Below are 24,090 nucleotides of genomic sequence, written 5' to 3'. Positions count from 1 at the left end.
AAAATCACATGCTCCCCATCCTGAACCCTCCTCCCTCCCAACCTCCCCATACCATCCCCCTGGGCCTTCCCAGCGCACCAGCCCCAAGCATCCAGCATCGTGCACTGAACCTGGACTGGCATCTCGTTTCATACATGACATTTCACATGTTTCAATGACATTCTCCCAAATCTTCCCACCCTCTCCCACAGAGTCCATAAGACTGTTCTATACATCAGTGTCTCTTTTGCTGTCTCGTACACAGGGTTATCGTTACCATCTTTCTAAATTCCATATACATGCGTTAGTATACTGTATTTATGTTTTTCCTTCTGGCTTACTTCACTCTGTATAATAGTCTCCAGTTTCATCCACCTCATTAGAACTGATTCAAATGTATTCTTTTTAATGGCTGAGTAATACTCCATTGTGTATATGTACCACAGCTTTCTTATCCATTCATCTGCTGATGGACATCTAGGTTGCTTCCATGTCCTGGCTATTATAAACAGTGCTGCGATGAACATTGGGGTACACGTGTCTCTTTCCCTTCTGGTTTCCTCAGTGTGTATGCCCAGCAGTGGGATTGCTGGATCATAAGGCAGTTCTATTTCCAGTTTTTTAAGGAATCTCCACACTGTTCTCCATAGTGGCTGTACTAATTTGCATTCCCACCAACAGTGTAAGAGGGTTCCCTTTTCTCCACACCCTCTCCAGCATTTATTATTTGTAGACTTTTGGATCGCAGCCATTCTGACTGGTGTGAAATGGTACCTCATAGTGGTTTTGATCCCACTCGCTACTCCAGCCCAAGGAAACCCACTAATCTCCTTTCTGTCTCTGTGGATTTGCTTACTCTGGACATTGCAGATAAATGGAATCATACAACATATGGCCTTTTGTGATTCACTTCTTTCACTGAACTTGATGCTTTCAAGGTTCATGTTGTAGCAAGGATCAATACCTTAGCATTTTAAACTGTCAAATGATACCCCATTGTGTGCATGTATAACATTCATCCATTTATCAGTTAGTGGATACTTCTGGGTTGTTCTCACTTTTCAACTATTATTAACATTGGTAATAATTTTGGTAATTGGTAATAATTACCAAACAAAACAAAAACATTGGTAATAATTACCAATGTTGATATGAACATTTAAGTACACATTTCTGTTCAGGTACATGTTATAGTTTCTCCTGGGTAGAAAGTGGAATAGAATTGTTGGGTCATAAGGTAATTCTAGATTTGATATTTTGAAGAACTGACAAGCTGTTTTCCAAAGCAGCAGCAGCTTTTTACAATCCCACCAGTATTGTACGTGGCTTCCAGTTTTTCCTCATACTTACGAATGCTTGCTATTTCTGTCTTTTTCAATTTAGCTATCCTAGTGGGAATGAAGTGATTTGCATTTCCCTAATAACTAACTACACCAAGCATCTTCTCATGTACATGCCAGCTCCTTGCATATCTTCACTGGGGAAATGTCTGCTCATATCTTTTGCCTGTATTTAAATTAGGCTATTTGTCTTTTTATTGTTGAGACATAAGTTCTTTATATATACTGGATGCAAGTACCATGTCAGATACCTACCACTTATGTTTATAAATAATATTTTATTGAAATACATCCCTATCCATATTTTCTGTGGACAACTTCTTGCGCAAATGGCAGAGCTGAGTAGTTGGGTAGAAACCATATGGACTAAAAAGCCAAAAATATTTACTGTCTGACTCTTGAGAGGAACCATTTGCCAACTTCTGCTTTAGATAAAAATATGTCACGGTCTGTTTTAAAAAAATACCAAAAATGCTAATTTGTTCACTCACTTATTTTGCCATATTTTTATCTTATAAAAATGAAGAAAATATTTAAACCAAAGGTGTGTGAGTAGATGTTGAAGACAGAAGTTCCTGTATCAGAAGGTATCCATCATTGTGCCTAATATTTTTGTATATGTGGTTATAGAGATATCCCAATCAAAGGTCCTGGGCTTTCTAAAAATATATGCTCTCACTGTCAGTCAAGACAGTGATTTGCTTAATCTTCACTTTAGTTTATAAACCTCTGAACAGTGTAATCAATGTAATGCTTGATAGAACATTGGAAATGCCCTCACATGCTTTGGTGGAAAACACTTTCTGGGATTTCCCCCCACCCAACACAACTCATGAGAGATTTGGGGATTTATTTAGCTGCCTTTATCCAGGCAAATCTCCTAGTGACCTTAATGGGATTTTGATCTTGGTTAAAACTAGTATATATACGACTCAGGCTAAGTGAAGGGCTAAAGAGGATAAATGAGCTGACATGCATTTCCCCTCTCTGGGAAGAGAGGGCATGATTGGAGGCTCAGTCTGCGGACTCTTGCACATGGAAAATGCTTTTGCCAGTCTGTGGTGGGAAAGGGACAGTGCTGATCAAAGGCTCTTTATTCCCATGGCCTCCCACAGTTTGCACTCACCAAGAACTCCCACATTCTATTCTGGGTGAAAAGATCTGCATGAGGTCAAGATCAGTGTCTGAATGTCATTCCTACTTCAAGACCAAATTATATGTGACCGGGCTTAGGCAGACTAGAGTGTACAATTGTCTTAAAACATGAAAAGAAAGCTCAGAATGAAAACACAGCACATGGCATTTTATATACTTGTACTTCACTAGCCTCCTTCGACCGATTTCCATGTTTTTGCTGATAGAGTAAGGTTCTTTTAAGCCAAACTTATTTCTGTTATTACATTATTTTGTGTTATTTCTTATTTTTCTGTGCTCTTCTCACTTTCTCTCTTTGATGCTTTCTAGAACCCCTCCAGCCAGGTTTCACCCATAGTGAATCATTTCTCATCAAGGTTGTTTGCAGCTCCCACGTTACCAGATCCAAAACTGAACTTCAGATGTGCTTTTTCCTTGGTCTATCAGCAGCACTTGACCTTGTTGACCACACTCTCCTTGAAAACCTCTTTATTTGCTTCTTTGCCTACCTCACTGCCTCCCCTCTAGGTCTCCTTTGCTGATTTTGTTCATCTCTTGATTATGCATATTGGAGGGCCTCAGGGCTCCTGTACACTTGCAAGGCTTTTAACACCATTCAGGAGGTGATGATTCCTAAGCCAGACCTCTTTCCCTTGACTCTTCCTTGTCTGATTAGTGTCTCTGCCTCTCCCATCAAAAACATCTCATTCCCAAAAGCCCATCAAATGCAATTGACTCCAAGCTTAATTTGTTGTAGTTACCTGGTTATTCAGTCCAAAAAGTTAGGAGTCATTTTTTAAAAAAGTATTTATTATGGATAATACTGAATATAATCAAATGTAAATAGAAGCATGAGAAGAAACCCAAGGAAACCCATGCATCCTTCATTCAGATTCCTTCTCCACTAATCATTAATGACATGACTTTGAACAAATTACCCAAACCCAGTGAATTATCTTCATCTGTTGTATGGCAGTAAAATGCTCTCATGTTTTGCTTAATTTGAGACTTAGACAAAAATGAAAATATTACACTAAAAACAACTGGCACACAACCTGGTGCTTAATAAAAGTTGATGGCAGTGCTATTATTGTTCTTATCCAAATAATTAACATAACAATTCTGTAGTTCTTATAATGTGGTTCCCCAGAATGAGAGAATAATGGCAGAGGTTGGGTTGTATTATACATGCTAACCCTTTGCTCCTGTAACTGCATTTATCAGATCTGCAATTAATTTTCTGTGTGACTTTGGAAAACTTCCTTTCATTTTCCACTCTTCTATTTCCTGTTTGTAAAATAAGAATATGAAACATAAGTCAACTCCAGTTGATCAGGAGTAGGTACTTAGAAAAGAGATTTAAAAGGATTCTGAGGCTTTGACTGGGGTCAATAGATAAGTTTGCTGAGATCTGTTAGTAATGTCTGAAGCAGGTAGGGAAGCTGGTCACAGCTATTCTGAAATTTGCAACACTTAGACTAACTGCTCTCAAAGGACCTTCCCAATTCCCAGTCCTCTGGTTCTTTATCTTCTCTTCTTGGTAAGCCTTTGAAACTGGGTAACATCCTATCCATCCAAATGAATATTCAGTGTCTATTAGAGTGAAAATTAGATGTGGATACTCCAGTCAAGACTCTGAAAGGAAAGTGAGGGATTGCAGTCCTGCCTCTCCCAATGGGAGGGAGGTTTATTTGAGACCTTATTAAAGTTTGAACATAAATAAATAAATAATTTTCATCATAAGGGAAAACAGGGTATTTCCCTGAAGTTGTGTGTAAGCCACACCCAGTAACACCATGTGGGGTTGGAATATCATTTGCTGGTAGGTTTCTGTCTAGTAGCATTATCACTGGATACACTGGTGGGTTTGACCCAAGTGAAAATGGTTATTTCCTGACCTGCAATAGAAAGTTACGGATTTCTAACAGTTAGTTGTATAATTATGATAATCGATGCTACAGATAGATTATTTTAGAAACTGATCTGCTTCCTTTTATGTTTTAGATCTAAGATAAGCGTGTCTAATTTCTGGAGTGCCTTGGTTAACTTGAATAATGAGATTTCAGAGCCTTCAGGAGGAAATCCTGTGATTCACTTTTAAGTCTTCCACTTTTGTAGGAAAAAATACGAAACATCCATTGTTCATGGACGTTTTATCATCTGAAGCACAGGATTATTCCTGCAAGGTCAGGGATATTTGCCTTCATTTTAAAAGCTTTCCAGGTATAGATTTGACACTATGTCTTCTTTCTGCACAATCTCTGTGGCAGAGATTCCTTCTACAGCCTCATTATATGCCTCACATTTTTGGGTCCTGCTATTGTGACTGAGGCTGGGAGGGTTTGCGGGCAGGAGGAGGAGGGGACCACAGAGGATGAGATGGCTGGATGGCATCACTGACTCGATGGACGTGAGTCTGAGTGAACTCCGGGAGTTGGTGATGGACAGGGAGGCCTGGCGTGCTGCGATTCATGGGGTCGCAAAGAGTCAGACATGACTGAGCGACTGAACTGACTGAACTGATTGTGAGTTTGTGACCTCTGGCAAAGCAAAAATAGTGATACTGTGCCACTAAATATAATGAAAAAACTATATTTTACAAAATTTTCTCAGAGCAATCAACAATAAACGTGATATTTATTCACAGTATTCCTTCAGTAAGGCTCTATGATGGAAGGGCATTTTATAGGAGAATCTATAAATATGACAGCAGCAATAAACAGCTGAAAATAATCTATGAGGCGTTTGCAAATTACCCCTCATGAGCTGTAGTGGTTGTGAAAGATAATTTGTGGTTCTCACAGAATACCCTGCAAATTGAGTCTTTCATCTGCAAGTTTTTTACAGAGAAAACATTTCATTTCTCCTATTAACGAATGATAACTCTGCATTTGTTAATCTAAACAATTTGATTTATATTTTTCTGTGCTGAGAGACTTGTTGACATTTTAGGGTAAGTAATTATTTTCATCGCCAACTTCTCTTTGTGGTAACTGTAGGCAAAAGATAGACATCTGAATATAAGAAGGTATCGTTTTAATAATTTTCCTTAAAGACATCTCGTAAAGCAGGAATCTATTTGCCCAAGTTATCATCTGTGCCTAGAAATCTTTTAGGACATGGGTGTCAAGGAGTGAGGATTCTAGCCACATTCGGGGTTTTCTGCGGTGGATTGGAAGCTCTGACATGTAATCGCTGTGGGCAGGGGGATGACTTGCACAGTCACCAGACCTCCGGCAGAACGTAGTCCACTGGATGTCTTAAATCACAGCAGTGAAAACAAATAAATCAATACATTTAAAAAAAAATCACAGCAGTGAAAGAAGCACGCGATGTTGGTCTCAGTAGTTTCCAGGTTATGTAATATCTGTTCAAGTATCTCACGGGTTGGTTGCCAAGATTACATGAATGTTCATGAGCACACCTCTCACCATGCATGGTATGTAGCACGAACTCTCAAAACATTTGGTGAAATGAGGACAATGTATAAAAAGATCTCCTCGATTTCGTTTCTCATATTGCTTTCTTGGCCAAGGACTCATGGTCCAGGGCAAGGAAGATTTTTTTCTACCTGGAAAGTAATCCCTCCATCCTTAGACGGGATGCTTAGTCTCACCACTAAAGTAGTGCATGAAGAGAGCAGAAAGGGGGCACCAGGCTTGGGATGGAGCTGATCCCAGAAGCCAGCTTTCCCTGAGATCTCCTTTTGATCTTAAAAATCCACGGTAATTTTTCAGTCTACTCTAACATATCCAGACTTATTTTAATATTCAGAAAAAAATTTAGCATCAAACGTAAATGTTTTCCCCCAGAAGAATCATTTAGCAAAATTGCTGTTCCAGCGAGTTGGCCCATCTTTAACTTGTGGGGTGGGGGCACAGTGGTTGTGAAGCACTGTGAGGAGGTATAGATATTCTCTGGGATGTGTGAGTCCCACAGGGTAGGCTAGGGTAGGTCTATCTGTCTTTCCCCTGACCTCTTTACACTGCTGGGCAAGGCTTTGGCTGCATCAGACAGGGAAAGAGTATTCCAGCCTGTATGGCCCTCCCATTCATGTACCAGGTTAGGGAATAGACTACTGATTTAAGATCCAAAACACTGTTACATGCCCTGAAGAAGTGAATGCAGAGCCAGTACCCTGAGTGGCAAATATGCTTTATCCTTTGAACCAACTCCAGTTGATTAGTTCTGGTTGCCTACAGTGCTGTCTTAAGAAGGCATCTGTGGTGCATCAGGGCTCAGGGGGAGGAATGCTGGGATTGATTAGTGATGTCTGTCAAGGCCTCTGGAGGGACAACTCACCCTGTTCTCTTCTTTTGCTGAGTCCTTAACTCCTCTGTGTAATGATTTTAATACTAACAGGTGACTCTAAATATGAGATGGGGCATCATAAGAGAAAGAACAGGTAGAATCTACTTTAAGAAATCCTAGCCTGAGAAAATGCAAATTTACAAAATACATAAATCTGGAATCAATTATTGCCATTACAGAAAGATTCCATGAAAGGTTCCTTTAAATAGCGAGCTCCCCTACTGCATTAAAATGATGATTCAATTTACAAAAATTTCCTTTGCATGCAAGTCTTCAGGACCGTGTCTGTGGAGTTAAGCAAGCCACACCTGATTTTTTTTAAACCCTGGCCTAAATAATGTTCAGGATGGCTGCTGCCACATATCTCAAGTCTCTTGATAATTCCCACTCTCTTCAGACTTCCTCTGACTTCCTCTCCCAGAGTGTTGAGTAGACAATCTGGGTGGTGGTCAGCAGCTGCTGGCTTCCACCCTGCTGCGGCTGCATTTCATTAGTGGGTAAACTGATTGCTGTGTTTATGTGTGGGTGTGGTTGAACAAGCCTATGCACTCTGCGCGCTCTGTACGTAGACACAGATACACATAAGCCATTATCTCGCTCTCAGCCCACCCTAAATTCATTCCTGCTGTGAGAGTTATAAAAGGAAGGTTCCAATCGCGGGGTGGATATGGCCTTTCAGTGATACGTGCCCTGAATTCCGCCACCCCGTCCTCTTTGTGTTTGTTTATGTGTTATTTCCCCTTGCATCAGAAAACTTCCCCAGACCTTGCGCCTGAGTCGTATTATCCACTCGTGGAGCCCTCTTCTTCTTCTGTGGCCTAGAGAGCCCCAAATGGTTTTCTGATTTAGAAAATTAAATAGAATCTGACTCTTGTGGCAAGCTACAAAAATTCCCAACCAACAGACACTCCCGCTAAATGGGTAACATACCTAACATCTAAAAGTATCACTGGTCTAGCATGAACTTGGATTATAGAAGCACTCACTGCCCCGTGGGTAAGATCACCAGCTTCTTCCCAGGCACTCAGAATTGGGCAGTTTTCCAGTGGACCATAAACCTCCCAGGCATGCTGACTGCCGTGTATTTGTATTTCAGCTGCTTTGTTAAAGCAACTTAATGCGGGGAAGAGTACCTTGAAAGAGATGTACCTTCCCTTTCTCCACGGACAGCCTTTCCCACGTAGAATAATTGTCATAACTTCTCAGGCACAGAGCACAAGTTATCATATCTATTTCAACTATGGTATTAATAAATTTTTAAAAAATCTCAACATAAATTTCTTTCCATAAATATATATATGCATACATATAAATGTGACCCCATGAACTGTAGTCTGCCAGGACCCTCTGACCATGAGGATTTTCCAGGCAAGAATACTGGAGTGGGTTGCCATTTCCTTCTCCAGGGGATCTTCCCAACCCAGGGATCAAACCCAGGTCTCCCGCATTGCAGGCAGATTCTTTACCAGCTGAGCCACAAGGGACGCCCACTGGCTGAGCCACAAGGGAAGTCTAAATATATATGTATATGCATATATATATATATATATTTTTTTTTTTTTTTTTTACAGACACATCTTTTTTTTCCTTTTGGAAAAAGAAAATGAGGCAGTAACAGTGACCCATCAGCCCTACTCAGAAACTGTTTTCTGGTTTAAAATGATTATTCCTATTTGAGATGAAAGTTCTCAGGCCAGTGAGCTGTCAAACAGCTCTTTTCCTTCTGTCTTCGTGGGCTCATTGGTTTGAGCCAAGCGTCCCCCGTGGTACTGGGCTGTGATAGCTGCGTAGGTGCAGCCGTAGATGGCGGCCGCCAGCATCATGAGACACACGATCCCACACACCACCCCTGTTATGACAATGGTGGCCACGGCGTGGCGCAGATTGGCCGGCCTTGGCTTGGGTTTGATCTCACACTCCCGGTGGTCTCGCTCCCCTGTGCTGTGGCTGTCAGAGAGCCTGGGGACAGCCCGGCGGGCAGCACCTAGCTGCGGCACCTGTGAGGACTGCAGGTGTAGAGAAGGAAAAGGGCAGGGGTGGTACAGCTCGTGAGGGATTTCACGGAGGTCCTTTCCCTTCCAGGCGTCCGGTGACACACAGGTGATGTTGTCCGTTATTCCGCCTTTAAGAAACAAAAACAAAGAATGATAGCAGAACCTGATGTAACCAAATTCCCAGATCCTCAGCCTGCAAAACTTAGGCAGATGGAATTTATAAAACACCTTTTTTCCCCCCCTGGAGTCAAAGAATTTAACAGCCATATTTTATGATTTTAAGATTTCTAAATTGGCTACATGCTAAAAATGCCACACACTAAATGGGCAATTATGTATGAGCAAGAATTCATTAGAAGCCAGGTCACCGTTACCTTATAAATGCCAAAGGGAAACAATGCAAAAGCTGACAGGAAGGGGCGCTGGAGGCCAGCCGAGGGCACTGTCGCACGCCCTAATGAGCCCTGCCACACAAGAAATCTATTGTGCCAAATCACCACTGGAGACCTAAGAAATAAATAATGAAAACAAATGTCTCTTCTTGTGATGTTATGTGTTAATTTCAAAGACCCTATGTCTCTACCAACACTCTCAGTGATGCCAAATGGGGAAGTCGGCGGTCCTGCGAGTCTTTTGTGTATCTGAAGGTTTGACAGGAATATGTATTACATTCATGGGATTAAGTACAATTAATGTGCCTCCTTTAGACCTTGAAACATTTAGTATTTTGAGTACCAAACTTTCTAAGACTCAATTTCCATTCTGTGTAAGGGGATTGATTTCCTCAGGTGTGTGGACTACAGGAGGGATTTCAGGAACTTTAGAAATCCTTTTCTAGAAGGAGCAGTGGATGAACAGATTCTATCCTGGCCAAATTTGACCACCAATTTGCTATTTGACCTCAGACAGATAAACTTCTCTGAGTAATTTTCACAAAAACACCTTACTTGTATCTGTTTTGATTACAAAGTACTGTTAGACAAGTCCTCACAACTCTGCTAAAATGGGTAATTTTTGTCCAGGGTCATTCAGGTTAAAAGTGGATGGATCAACACTGAAACCTGGCCCACTCCTATGATCCCAGTTTTTCCCACTATACTCCCATCCTCTCTCTCTCTGTAATGTTGTGAAATCCATGGAATTAACACAGTGACCCTCAGTAGATCCTTACCTCCATGAATTGTGACACTACTCTTAGTTAGACTGGAGATTTCTTTGTACATGGTGGATTATGAAACTATACCAGAAATTCCCATGTAGGAGGTTGTCACTTCAGTGTTTAGAACCTTCCTTTATAACAGCACTTCACAACTTGGGGAATGTCCTCACATCCATTCTAACTGAATTTATAACCTATTAATAGATAGGGCCATTTTGCAGTTCAAGGGTTGCTGTGGCCCAGGTCACTCTGGGGTTGGTGGCCATGACGAAATTCAACACTCATGCCTTTTTTGCTTTTGCTGCTTGAACTGAATCACCTATTGCCAGAGTCTCCTGGGCCTGATCTGGCTTCTTCAGTGATCCTCTGAGGCAAGAACCTCAACTCTAAAGCAAAATGATAATAGAAATCTCTCCTTTCTCGAGCTGAGGTACAGCAGGCCAGAGGAGCAGGGTGCCTGCTCTGGATGACCCCAAGGTGCCAACAGGCTATGATTGAAATTCTCCATCTCAGGGAGTGTTTCAGTACTGAACCCGGAGAACCAGCAATTCCACTAGCTGACTTAGACCTAACTGGGGTGGTTCACCTAGCCACTCCAGGGTTAAGTTCGTTTCTCCTGTTACCAGCTTCCTGTTTTAACTGTTAGGGTGGGAGGCATGGCCTCAGGACCCAGAGCCAAGAGAATACATAGACTAGAGCCTGGGATGTGGCTTGAAGGCCAGGGTTGTGGCCACCAAGAGCTCCATGGTGTCCTGTGTCCTCAGCCAGGACTCACTTCCCAGCCTTCCTCCACCATCTCCTCAGCCACCCTCCAGAAAGCAGATCTGCCAACGACAGCTTGAGAGCCTCAATCTCTTCTGGATTCATGGAAGCTGACAATTCAAGAAGCTCCAGCTTTCCAAACACTCTCATTATCCATCATCTGGCAGCTAGCAGCTCTTAACCCCTGTCTTGAGGTGAAACGAGATTCATATCCTGCGTCTGACCACTACTTAGCTTTGCAACCCTAAGCAAGTTACCTGACCATTCTGTGCGTCTGCTTGCTCATCTGGAAAGTGAGAGACCAGGGTAATAATGAAATTTACTTCACAAGATTGCTCTGAGGATTCAGCTGAATAAAGTATGTCAACTGTTTAGCACAGTTCCTAGCCCAGAATAAATGTTTAGTGCAGTTAACTATTGGCATAAAGATAATTTGTTAACTTATGAACGGAGAGAGAGGAATGCTAATTAGAAAATCTATGTGCATGTTCTTGAAGGAGACATTATTAAGTACTCATCAAAGCACTTTTTCTTTCCTTTGATTGTCGGGTCCAGAGGAAGATGAAATTTCCCCACCCTTTGTGGTCAGATTGGAGCCACCTGACTGAATTCTAGCCAGTGGAACCAGTGAATGACACTTCCAGGCTACAAAATCCCCTGCTTCATCCTCCATGTATTTTGTTCCCCCTCGGAGGGAAGTAAGGTCTTGATCAATAGCTATTACCTTATTTTGCCTTTATTCCATGCATCAGTAGTCAGATTGTCTCCTACATTTGCATTTATTTGCTGGTTTTATTTAGTCATTTTGACACCCAGGTCTTGTTATCCCAGATCAGTTTTGCCTTCTTTCAGAGAAAGGCTGTTGTCTGGGTGGGGCAGCTGTGCCACGAGGGAGTATTGAATTGCATTATGGAGCCTGAGGACCAGAATCGGTTTTAGGAACTCCCTGGCTTAACACTGCCAGTTTCCACCTGGTGACACTGAGGGCTAGTGAGGATCATTAATTTGCCCAAAGATCACCAGTGAGTTTGTGGCAGAGTAGGGGGGAGCTATATCCCTCCCTATGTTGCTTCTAGTTTCCTGGACCTGAGAACTATTTTTGTCAAGAAATACTCTCCCTTGATGAAAAGCATCTTTCTATGATGGTTTGCCTTATGCTTACTATCTCATCCAGAACACAGTAAAGCCACTTCACCTCTAGATGTTAACAGTTTTATTTTAAGCCTCCTTAAGAAAGACTTTTGTCAGATCATATGACCTCTGTTGTAGGTCAACTTGAAAATTAACTGGTTAATGACAAGTTATTGACTAGTATATTGTTGAGAGAGATTCTTAAATCAATAGATTCTTAAATCAATAGTGTTTATTTGAACCCGTGTGTTCTCCTCCACTTCCTTCTGTATAACTGCTGCAACTATCCAGAGTCTCTTGATTCACTAAGCCATGTCTGGATCTCTGATATCTTCCAAAATTATGGGCTCAGATATACATCCATCAACTCGACAGCACTCCTTGACTATGTAATGGGCATCTCAAACTTGACATGCCCCACACTGAGCTCTTGATATACCACCTCCCACACATACTCGTCCATTTCCCCCATTCCACAGCCTGACCCTTGTCAGCTACTGGCATCACCGTTTATCTGCTTACTCCTGGAGGACAAAACAAAATTGTATTTACTGTAATACACTCTGTTTTCCTTATATCCAGTTCCGACCCATTAGTAATTTCTATCAGTTCAGTATTCTAAATATCTCCCAAAGTTGATCATTTCTCATCATCCTAGTTTGGGCCACCGTCATCTTCCCTGGAAAACTGAATCACTTTCTCCCTCATCCCCCTGATTCTTCTTCTGCAGCCTTTGGTCGCCAGAGTGACCTTTTTAAATGTAATGAGATCATATTGTTTGCCTGACAAATTCTTCAAGATATTTCCATCTTGCCTAAAATAAAACCCAAATGTCTCAGCCGGCTCTGCACATTTCAACATGACCTGGCTACTGTGCTGTCTTAGCCTCTCTCACTCCCTTCATCTGCTCTAGCCACTCATTTGTCCCTCTTTCTGTCCCTCAGTGAAGCCAAGCTTACTTCCACCTCAGGTCCTTTGCAACTACTGTCCTTTTCCTGAGTTATCTCATGGCTCATTTCCCCTCATTATTCCAGTTCTGCTCCCCCATATTACATCCTTGCAGGGGCCTTCCCTGTCCTTCACATCTGAAATGTAACCCTTATTCCATCACTCTCTCCCTTCATGCTGCCTCTAGCACTAACTGCTCTCTGAACATAGATACATATATTTGTCTTATTTAACATGTTTCTACTGTCAGAATGTAATGCCCATGATGATAGGGATTTTCTTATTCACTGATTTTTTCTCAGCACCTTGAAATGTCCATGGCATGTAAAATTCACTCAAGTTTAGTATGAATGAATGAATGACACTTAAAAGGTAGGAGGAAAAAAGCACTGTGATGTAGAGGAGGGAATGTAGGGCCAAGACCTAAAGCTGCTCCTTCTACTCTTGTCTTTGCTTCTACTCTGTGATCTTCATCAAGTCACTAAACATCTTCAGGCGTCCATTTCCTATTGATAATAGACTCGCTTTGAGTTAGGAGAGGTTGGCAAACTTTCCTATAAAGAGCCAGTTAGTTCATTTTTTAAGCCTTGCCAGAGTCTCTGCCCCAACTATTCAACCTCACCCTTTTAATGCAAAAACAGCCAGACAGTAAATAATAAATGGATGTGAATGTGTTCCAACAAAACTTTATTTACAAAAATAGGTGGGCCAGTTCTGGCTCTTAGGCTATATAGTTTGCTGACCCATGAGTGATTTCCAGAACCCCTCATCTTTAATATTCTGGAATCTCTTGCTTTGTTTTTGACATCTGGTTAAAGAAATACTTGTTCCCTTTGGAGAGGGACCCGTATTGTATTCAGTTTTAGTAACAGTGGTGTCTCCTAAAGCAGAATGGGTAATCTCAGTGAAGTTTCATAGCTGTCAAATGGTCAGAAGCAGAGAAAGAAGGAGGGGCAGTCCTAAGGAGAAATACCACACTCCCAGTTGGATCACACTTGAAAATCAGAATTTGTTGTCACTTCAGAGTTAAGTAGTTATTGGATTGGTCAAAAAGTTCGTTCAAGCTTTTCTTGTGAAAATTTGGCCAACCCAATATTTAGGTGGATTGAATTTCTTTCTTTCTTAAGGGCCTACAGTTTCCAGATAACTTAATGGTGGTATTAATCAAAAAGTGGAAAGTTGGGGTGGAGAGGGGAAAAAAGTGGAAAGTTGTTTCCATGAATCGTATCTGTAGATGAATTTAAATACCTGATTTTCAAATCAGGTCACCCTTAATGACTCACTTGCCTCTTTTGCCATACCATGAAATGACATCAGTGCGCAAAAGCTTACACAGATCCCTCAAACACTTTTCAGCATCCCTTCTAATGCAGAGAACCATTGAGGTTTCTCCTAAGTTGATCATACACAGATGGAGGGATAGGCATTAGTTACTGACCTTTATAGACAAATGTCTCCAGCCAGAGTTTAAGACTGAGCAAGTGACAGTTACATTTCCAGAGGTTGTCTTTGAGAAATAACCGCTTCATTCTGGGCATGGATTCTAGGAGGGCTCGATTGAGCTGCCGAAGCCGGTTTTGCTGAATCGCAAGAATGGTCAGGTTCTCCCAAGACTCACCTAGGGATGCAGGAAGGTGACTTATATTGTTTGATGACAAATCGAGCTCCCTCAGCTGTGGGAGAGAATGGAATAGTCTGCTTTCCAGGGAATGCAGGGAGTTCTGAGTTAGGTTTAAGACCTGCAAGTGCTGAAGTCCATGGAAAACTCCGGGGGTCAGATTTGAAAGAGAATTGTTGTACAAGTTCAAGGTTATGAGATGTGGCACTGATTTAAATGCAGAAGTCGGAAGCTGGTGGATCTGGTTATCTTGTAAGTGCAGCGTTAGAGTCTGAGGAGGCAAGTTGGAAGGGATTTCAGTCAGACCTTGCCGGCTGCAGTCTACAGAATTTGAAGGTGAGTGACAGCGGCATCTCTCTGGGCAGCCGCACACCACCGGGAGCAGGAAAATCATACTGGAAAGCAGGAACAGTTCACCTACAACAAACAGAAAGAACCTGAGATAGGAACCCGTTTGTAAGTGGTATCAGCTTTTGTTTCTGCTTTAAGTTCACAGGTAACCAGAAGGTAGATGACATAGGTTATCAAGTAAAAATGTGAAAAAAATATTTGGGGGGGCATGTGCCCTTTGTATGAAGCAGCAGAATTATCTAGGACCAGAACTTCAGGAGCATGAGAGGAGTTCAGATATTCACATTTCTCAAAAGTATGCTCCAGACCATGCTGTCCAATAGAACTCTATGGTGATGGGAGTGATCTGTATCTACTGTCTAATATGATAGTCTTCATGTGACTTCAGAGCTCTTGAGATGTGACTACTGCAGTCAAGAAACTGAATCTTTATTTCCATTTAATTTTAATCAGTTAAAATTTAGATAGCCATATGGTGCTAGTGGTGCATATTAGATGGGACAGGTCTGAAGCATTCTTACAAATTGATGTCCGTCTTTCAAGTGTCATACTTCCATGAGTGATGATTGTCTCTGCTCCTTTTTGGTTCAATAGATTTTAAAACAAAAGCATTAAATTAACATAATAAATACTCATGTTCCTGTAACAAAGTTCTGTCGGTTATTCACAGGTTGCCATGTTTGCTTCATCTCTTTTTATTCCCTTAACTCAAAGAACCAGTGCAATGCTGATAAGTTAAACTCCCTTTGATTAGCACCCACATCATGTTTTCCAGCAGGAACTGCTCCCCACCACCGCCTTCCCTACCATCACGATTGCATCCCACCAGGCCTTTTAAAAACAACAAAATCACAAATAACCTTATAGCTCATATTTTGAGCCAGGCACCACTGAAAGTGCTTTATATATATTAATTCATTTAGCCCACCTAATCTTGTAATTCGGGGTCTTTTATTATGCACATATTAAAGGTGATAAAACTGAGGCACAGAGAAGCTAAATCACTTGTCCAAGGTCATACAGAAGTAGTAGAATCATGATTTAAACCCAGGCAGTCTGCTTTCAGGGTCTATCAGGGTTCTTACTTGCTGTGCTTTACTGCCTGTAAATATTTTTACATACACGCACATAACACACGTACATACACAACACACACATACACATACTATAGAATGTTTTGCATAGTGGTTTTTTAAAAAGCTAAATAATCATTGGTATGTTTCATTTTGCAGTTTAGTCACTCAAAACTGATCCATCCACAGGGATGCATAGAGAGCTCATTCATTCCTTCTAGCTTCTGTGGAGTATTTGATGGTGAGGCCTTGCCAGATTTATTATTTAGCCACTCTTGTACTGACGAGCATTTGAGTTGTTGCAGTTTCTTTCGGGACCAATGATGCAGCAGAAGGCATCCTCACACAGGGCTCCTTGGCTCTGTAGAAATGTGTATGGGGGCTCTAGATTCAATAGGTGCCTCCTTGCCAGGTTTGAAGAGGATACTGAGTTGATATTCTCTCAGGCACTGCTAGGTCAATCTCCAGGGGAGCTTGATCACTCCCTTCTTTTTTCCTGAGACTTGAATTTCAAAATGGCAAACACCCATCAAGGACATTTTGTTAAATTGGTAGAGGAATTCACAGGGCCAGGCAATAATATTTAAAACTTAAGATGATTATCTACTTGTAAAGAAAGTTCTTGAGAGGAGATTTTCGGTTTGTCTGTCTGTTTTTGGCCTTAACTAGGAAAATGTACAATGTGGCTGTCAAATGCATGGAGCCTTTTCCCCTTTGTCCTTTCTTTTTTTTTTTAAATTTTATTTTATTTTTAAACTTTACATAATTGTATTAGTTTTGCCAAATATCAAAATGAATCCGCCTTTCTCTGATGCTGTGAACAGTTCTTTAGGGCAAGAGGGAAGATATTTGGAAAGCCTTCTGAAGGAGGCTCAGTTTAGTTTCACTCAAGAGATGCAAAGCATTACAGTCCAGTTCCCTCTTGCAGCATGTAAAAGAGAAAAACCTTGTTTTCTTTTCTATAATTTTGCAAATAATATACATCTCAGTGCCAAAGAAGCTTCTGATCAGAGGAGAGTTGCCACCCCTCACTTTAGCTGTGCCTCACCCAAGCATTCATTAACTGCAGAAAATCGTGCCACTCCCACCCTCCGCCCCCGCCCCCCCCCCCCCCGCAAGTAGATGATATATGAACTCCAACCTGAAGGACTGTATTTTCTCTGAAATGGCCCATAACAGGCCAACTGCATATCCATTCATGACTAGGTACGTTTGTCCACTCTCTCTTCCTCTGACCCAGCATGACACAAACATGAGACATTTTTAGCATCTTTTGTTCTTTTGAGAAAGACAACTTCCCACAGATACCTTCCTGAGTTGGGGGGGCAGGGAGGGTCCTGCTTTCTAAGGCGTGAGGGGATTAATCATGGCTCACCTTCCATGACTGAGTCTCCACCGGCTTACCCGCTGAACCCGAAGCCCACCTTTATTAATCTGCAGATCAACACATCGAGGGCATGGCAGGCTCCAAGTCCAGGTTTTCATTCACTTTTTTTCTGAATCCTGCCAGTGCCTTTCTTCAGCACAGGGAACAGTTGTCGCTTTCAGGAGACCACTTATTTAAGCAGCCCTTTCCCTGTCTCCATCTGGATTGTTTTCCGTAAGAGGATCTTTTGATTGTGCTCCTTCCTTCTTTCTTAAAGCGTTGCCCTTCCCAGGATCATCGCTGCCTTTCCCATTGAGACGAGGGGCCACAGAAAGAATGTTTGTCAAACCTCAGTGAACAGCTGTAGCATTCAAACATGACCCCGATGGCTCCGGCTTTTTGATTATTTAATCTGCTTGAAGTCCAGGGCACCAAAATAAAACTGCCTTCTTAATCCGGTCCTGTTTTCTGAATTCTGTTGACTTATTAACCATGCTGTGTCAACCCATGTCAAGTTGGGAGATGCTCGCCGTGGATCCTCGATCTGGGGTTCTAGCAACAGAGCCAGCAGAGTGTGTAATATGAGGACAAATTGACCTGCTGGAGGCTGACACGGTTTCCACAGTGCACTGTTTGGTCACCAAAGGCTTATTCAGCCAACATCCGTAGGGATTAGCTGTGTTGACAGGGTCTCGATGCCCTGAAATTCATAGCCATGGTTTCCTTTCGTGGACATCACAACCTCTTCTCCCTGGTGCCGCAAATACTTCTCAGCTGCTTCTTTGCTCGTTCTCCTCCCACCGTCCCCCCTCTCCCGCCCCCATTGAATTGACCTCTCAGTTTGCATGCCTTTGGAAATACTTCTCAATCTTTCATCATTTCCCTAATGCTGAGGTTCTGGCCCTTTCCTCATTTTTCACATATAAAACAATAAAGCTGCCCTCATGAGCATCAGGCGTCAATGAACTGTGACTGTTCTGTAATTGAAGCCACTGGAAGCTTTCCCACCAGGGACTGGAATGTTTCTTTGAATGTGCAAATGCCCTGCCATTTGCTGAGGTGGGATTTCAGTGTCAAAGCTGCCCTTCAGCATGCCAAAATGTCCCACGTGCCTCCAGCAACTCATGTAAAGAAGGCAAAAGCCATGCTTTTCTTGAGGCAGCATGAAGTGGAGTCCCTGGCCGAAAGCAGTGTAATAAAGCAGTTGAGTTTGGGGTTTGAAATCAGCTGGATCTGGATTTGAATTCGGCTTCACCATTCACTAGCTTGACGTCTCTGGGCAAGTAACTTGCCCACTGAAAACCCCTCGTCTTCATCTCTAAAAGAAAGACAGTAGTTTTTCTTTTATAAGATTGCTCTCAGGATTTCGTGAAACAATGCATTAATATTGTACCTTAATAAACGGTCACAATTACCCAAGAGTGCTTTCCAAGGTTTCTATGCTGCTAGCATTCAACTCGCCCTTGACTCAGGAGGCAGGAGGCGGGCCCTGACAAAAGTCCTGGAGGCCTGGCCCCTCATGCCACTCTGGTGGTACCGAGGGAAGAGGACCCTTGGGAATGAAGTGAAAAACTGGATTGAGACTATCCTTAATGGCCTGCTGTTTGGGATCCCATTGCTCCTTTGGACAAGCTCCTTCCAGCCTCCTGGAGCCTAAGATACTCATCTTGCCTCCTTCCTGAAAATCTGCTTCATTCAGTCTGTCATCTTTAGTCCTTCTCTCCAACATTCTTTGAGCATCTGAAAAGCAATGCAGTCAAGTCAAGCATAGGCAATAAAGAGGCCTTTAAATCTTCATAAGGACTAAAGGGTTCCTTTCTTTCTCCTTTTCCCCTGTCTACTTTCAGGCGCACAGGATTTAATAACTATTCCTGTACGATACAGGACTGTCAGTGGCCTGTGTGGGGCAGTCAGTCACCAGTGGGTCATAATACAACAAACACCTGTGAACCTAACAATCATTCTAAGAACTAGACAGCTTCTAATAACTTACAAGCTGTGTGCTTCTGTCTTTCCCAGGGGCCAGCAAACTTTTTTGTTAAGCGCTGATGGTAAATATTTAAGACATTATCATCATGCAGTGTCTGTTGCAACTACTCTGAGGTTATAGCATGAACCAACCACAAACAATCTGGAAACAAATGGTGTGCCCGAGCCCCAGGAAAACTATTAACAAAAACAAAACAGGTGGAGGACTGGATGGACCCACAGGCTATAGTGGTGAAACCCTGCTCTGTCCCACTGTCTAGCCACTACTGTCACTGCTCCACCGCAGCTAGCTGTCACCTACTCCCACTGCCACCACCCCGCTGGGCATATCCACCACCATTTCCTTGTCTGTACAATGAGAGGGCTGAGGAGGAGGATCTTTAGCGCCCTCTTATGTCAAAACTTTGTCATTCTGGTAGAATGCTTGAGTGGGGTTGAAAGGCTTTGTACTTACAGACTTATGGGGAGCTTGGACAGATAAAGAATTTGGGTGTCTCTTTGGGTTGCAGCAGATCTATTTGGTGTCCTGCAGAGCCCAGCTAGGGTCCAAGTCTCATGGACTCAGAGGTCTGAAAACAATGTATCCATTGATGGCGTAGTTGGGTATAAGGGGCCGGGACACTTCCAGGAAAACGGTGGGCAGTTGACCGTACCTTAGAGCCAGCCTGTGTGGCTCAATGAGGAAGCACACTTTCATGGTGCTTGTACTCTCAGGTTGTATGATCTTAGGCAAATCGTTCACTTTCTCTGAGCCTCAGCTTCCTCATTTGTGGAATGCCAGCCTCACAGGATGCAGAGAGGATCAAGGGCTGCATTCACAGCACAGGTCTGGTAGAGCAGATAATCAGAAGCGGTGTCTCCTGTAAAGTAGTATGTCTTGGCAGACCTCAAAGGGTCTTGACTCACTGCTCCCAGCTCATATATGTGAATGCCCTGGGAACACACGGTAAACCCCCACAACTGATGGGTTCCTGGGAGCTGTGGCCTATTGCCCAAAGGAGCTCTTTGGTTCAGTTTTACTCCTGCTGACTCTTAACGGCGATTCAAAATGGCAGTGCACACTTGGAGTGGAAGGGGCTCCTGGACCTAGAAGGGCTGTGGATGCAGAGGCTGAGTGTTTATGCCACCTGGCCTCAGCCCAGAGAACACAGAGAGGCTGTGTGATAGGCATGCTAGTGCCTGCAGTGACTTCTGTCCCTCCCTCCCTAAGTCAGCCCAGAAACGTGGTAAGACAGCTGTGTGTGCAAAAGACTCACAGGTCGGGTGAGGCCAGGCACTCTGAGGGGCTCCCGGTACCAGGATCTAGTCGAGAGCCCGGTTCTCTGCACAGAACTTGCTTCAGACACACTCTCAAAGGAATATGGTGGCTACTATCACACTGCAATTTCAAGAACTTCCTAGTTTCTGTATATTTTTATATAAATATATTTCCTACACACTTTTGTCCATTTTGAGTGAGAGTGCTTCCCTATATTTTTTTGCTCATTTTAAGTCAGAATGTTTCCCTATATTTTTTTGCTTGTTTTAAGTGAGAAAATTTCCTCATATAAATTGGTCTGTTTAACATTTCACCTTCCTCCAAAAAACATTAACGTTTAAAATGGATGTGGCATGGAGCTAGTGGTAAAGAGGAGACATAAGAGATGCGAGTTTGATAACCTGGGTCGGGACCATCGCCTGGAGAAGGAAATGCCAACCCACTCCAGTGTTCTTGCCTGGAGAATCCCAGGGACAGGGGAGCCTGGTGGGCTACAGTGTCCCTGAGGTAACAAAGAGTCAGGCATGGTTGAAGAGACTTAGCATAGCACAAAATGGATGATGTCTTAAAATCCAGCAAATGTGTAATAGCTCTTTTTCCGAGGTGATATTGTTCAGCTATTTTAAAAGAATAAGTTAGAGCTAAATATAGCCACCTAGGAGGATGTTCATAATAAATTGTTAGGTTAAATAAAGCAATTTGAATAAGAATGCACATTGTATAGTCCCATTTATGTTGAAATGACAACAACAACAAATGTGAGAGGTGGGAAGATTAACTCTAAAAATGTGCATTGATTTGTCTGAAGATTGAGTAAGTAGGGGATGGATAGACACTATATTGATAGTACTGATTATCTAGGGGACAGGGTGATTCAAGAAGAAAGAGAAGAAAAATTTTTTTCTCTTTTTACCTCTGCATATTCAACTTGCTACAACAGCCACGTAGTACAGCTGTAATTTTCAAAATGCAAAGGAGAAGAGCTGACTTTGGCTTCCCTGGTAGCTCAGTGGCACAGAATCTGCCTGCCAATGCAGGATACATGAGTTCGATCCCAGGTCTGGGAATATCCCACATGCTGCAGAGCAGCTAAGCCCATGTGCCACAACTACTGAGCCTGTGCTCTAGAGCCCGGGAGCCGCAACAACTAAGCCCAAGCACTGCAGCTACTGAAGCCCGCGTGCCCTGGAGCCCATGCTCCACAAAGCCCTAGAGCCATGCTTTCACCACCGTGAAAGGCCCACTCACCTCTACTAGACGGTAGGCCCCACTCCCAGCAAGTAAAGACCTTCCAGCAATGCAGAACCGCAGTCAAAAAAAAAAAAAAAAAAAGCTGACTTTTGTTAAATAGCAAGGAGAGGTTCGCTTTGTTTACTGGCATGTTTGAGATGGCTTATCCCCCAGTAACTAGCTGTATTATGTGTGTAAACAGAGCATCCTTAGAGTTTACTTCCTCTCACTCCAGGAAGATTAGCTCCAAAGTGACACCTGTCTTTCTCTGCCAAATGATCACCACATGTGACCAGACCTTATAACTCATAGGAGCATTTCTCCCAGTTTTAATGTCTGCTTTGGTAAAATCTTGGCAAAGTGCCCCCCCATTCCCTGTCAGTGAGCCCCATCCAAAGCAGGTGCTGTGGGGCTCCAGTGTGGGCGAGGCAGCCAAGCCAAGGGACAGCTGCAGCTCAGGATAGCCTGGACGAGGCCCTTGGCACCACAGATCCACGCAGAAATTTCATTTAATAATTAAGAGAGGTTTGGTACTTGGAAAATACTTCCCTAGGGTTGTGGATGACCAAATTACACCTAGGTATAAAATTTTTGCAGAGCTTTTAAAAAGACCTCAGTATTATTTTGTGCTTCCTCCCTCCCTCCCTTCCTAACCCTTCCTTCTTTGTTTCTCTTTTTCTTTTTGGTCTTATGAAACATACAACAAGAGAATTAGGAATATACATTTTAAATGATGATCATATCATTTATTTAGTGCTTACAGCGGGCCATATATTGGTAAGGATTTATAATAGGTAATTTATGAATTGTTAATGTAATAATTGCTGTAACAAGTAAACCTCCAGATCTCAGTGGCTCAACACAACTACTCATTTGTTGTTCTTATCACAGTCTAGGTCAGGTTGACAGGGGCCAGATACCCATTCAGCCACTCAGGGACTCAGGTTTCTTCTATCTTGCCACTATACCTTCCTCTTAGTTCTCAGAGTTCTGTCCATCAGCTGACTGATGAAAGAAGACGAGGACCAGACATTGGCCAGGCCTGGAAATGGTACTTATCAGTGCATTTATACTCCACTGGGCAGAATAAGGGGCTTCCCTGATAGCTCAGTTGGTAAAGAATTCACCTGCAATGCAGGAGACCCTGGTTCAATTCCTGGGTGAGGAAGATATGCTGGAGAAGGGATAAGCTACCCACTCCAGTATTCTTGGGCTTCCCATGTGGCTCAGCTGGTAAAGAACCCGCCTGCAATGTGGGAGACCTGGGTTCAATCCCTGGCTTGGGAAGATCCCCTGGAGAAGGGAAAGGCTACCCACTCCGATATTCTGGCCTAGAGAATTCCATGGGCAGAATAAAATCACATGATCATATCTAATAGCAAAGGATGTTGAGGAATATAATGTAGCTGTGTGTTTTGTAAGAAGAGGACTCACAGATGTTGAAGAGCATAAGTAGTCTCCACATTTTATTTGTATTCTGTCACCTACAGGTGACAATAACTCATTAGTCTATAAGCTTAAGATGGCTTTTGTTTCTTCCCTTAGTTTCTCTAGTACTGTGTAGTATGCATATTAAATTAATACTGAATAAATGAATGAATGACAAAACTAAGGCACAGAAAAGTTAAACAACTTGCTCAAAGTCTCCAGAGTATTTATTGTGAACACATGGATTGTGAGCATCTATATTGAGTAAAATATTCAGGGAACCTATCGTTTTATGTATTTTATGTCTTAAGATCTTTTTTTAAAATGTAATCCATTCTTTTTTATGGTAAGCTACAAATTTTATCATCTGGAAGCTCTAACTAACTCAGAAGATAAAAATACGGTTTTCATTTGAGCCATTCAGTGGAGAATCAAGGCTACCATATGGTTTCTCTAGTACAAAAGTGGGAAAGATGTGTGTACCTCCTCATTCTTTCTTGCCTTTTGGATAAGTTAAAAATTTAGGTTCAAGGACTACCTAGGGGCATTCAGTTTACTTTATATGACTATGTATAGAGTTTAAATTCCTTTCTTCTGGCCTTGAGATGATTGATAAAATCAGAGGAGTAGTGAATATGAAATGTGTACCTCCAACTTCCCTAAAGCTCAGGAAGACAGAGAGAGGCCAAAATGCACGAGACTACCTCTCCGCATCCACTTCTCTAGTGAGCCTGGGTCTGAGCTAGGGCCATGGGAACTGGAAAAGACATAGCAGGCTGACTTTTGGTCTTCAAAAGACTTAGCAGTTTGGAGGGTGTTTTGCAATTTTTACTTACTCTATCAAAAGCAGTGCTGATCATCTCATCACCTTGCACCTGTTATACCTTTGTAAAGATTGCATATGACTTGCTTGGACACTGACACTGCCCAGTTGTCTTAGAACCAGGTCTTATAAGTCCTTCGGCTAATAGCAGAGACAGACTTAGATGCTGCTTTTTTTTGGTCCATCCGCTCTGTCA

The 24,090-nt window shown here is 42.5% G+C and overlaps 2 protein-coding genes across 5 annotated transcripts in view; one reads left to right on the top strand and one right to left on the bottom strand.

Moving 5' to 3' along the window:
- Positions 1 to 24,090, top strand: part of CACNA2D3 (calcium voltage-gated channel auxiliary subunit alpha2delta 3) — a 900,680-nt gene that overhangs the window by 754,044 nt on the left and 122,546 nt on the right. The gene's annotated exons all lie outside the window — the stretch shown is intronic.
- On the bottom strand, positions 6,716 to 17,718 carry LRTM1 (leucine rich repeat transmembrane protein 1). Its single transcript, XM_086367464.1, has 3 exons — positions 17,176 to 17,718; positions 14,197 to 14,793; positions 6,716 to 8,886 (listed from the first exon to the last, which is right to left on the bottom strand). Exons 1-3 carry the CDS (start codon positions 17,180 to 17,182, stop codon positions 8,453 to 8,455), a joined length of 1,038 nt encoding a protein of 345 aa, XP_086223590.1. The 5' UTR covers positions 17,183 to 17,718; the 3' UTR covers positions 6,716 to 8,452.

Source organism: Bos grunniens, chromosome 22 (genome assembly GCF_055505025.1).
Source record: "Bos grunniens cultivar Pamir isolate PY7600 chromosome 22, Bosgru_T2T1.0, whole genome shotgun sequence".
Classification (NCBI taxonomy): Eukaryota; Metazoa; Chordata; class Mammalia; order Artiodactyla; family Bovidae; genus Bos; species Bos grunniens.
The sequence above is the reverse complement of the archived record's forward strand: the minus strand, read 5'-3'. Positions and strand labels throughout refer to the sequence as shown.

Excerpts from the sequence above, each read along its gene's own strand:
- LRTM1 (XM_086367464.1), bottom strand. Across the intron at positions 8,887-14,196 it reads GGAGACATTTGTCTATAAAG|GCGGAATAACGGACAACATC; the intron begins GTCAGTAACTAA and ends TGTTTCTTAAAG.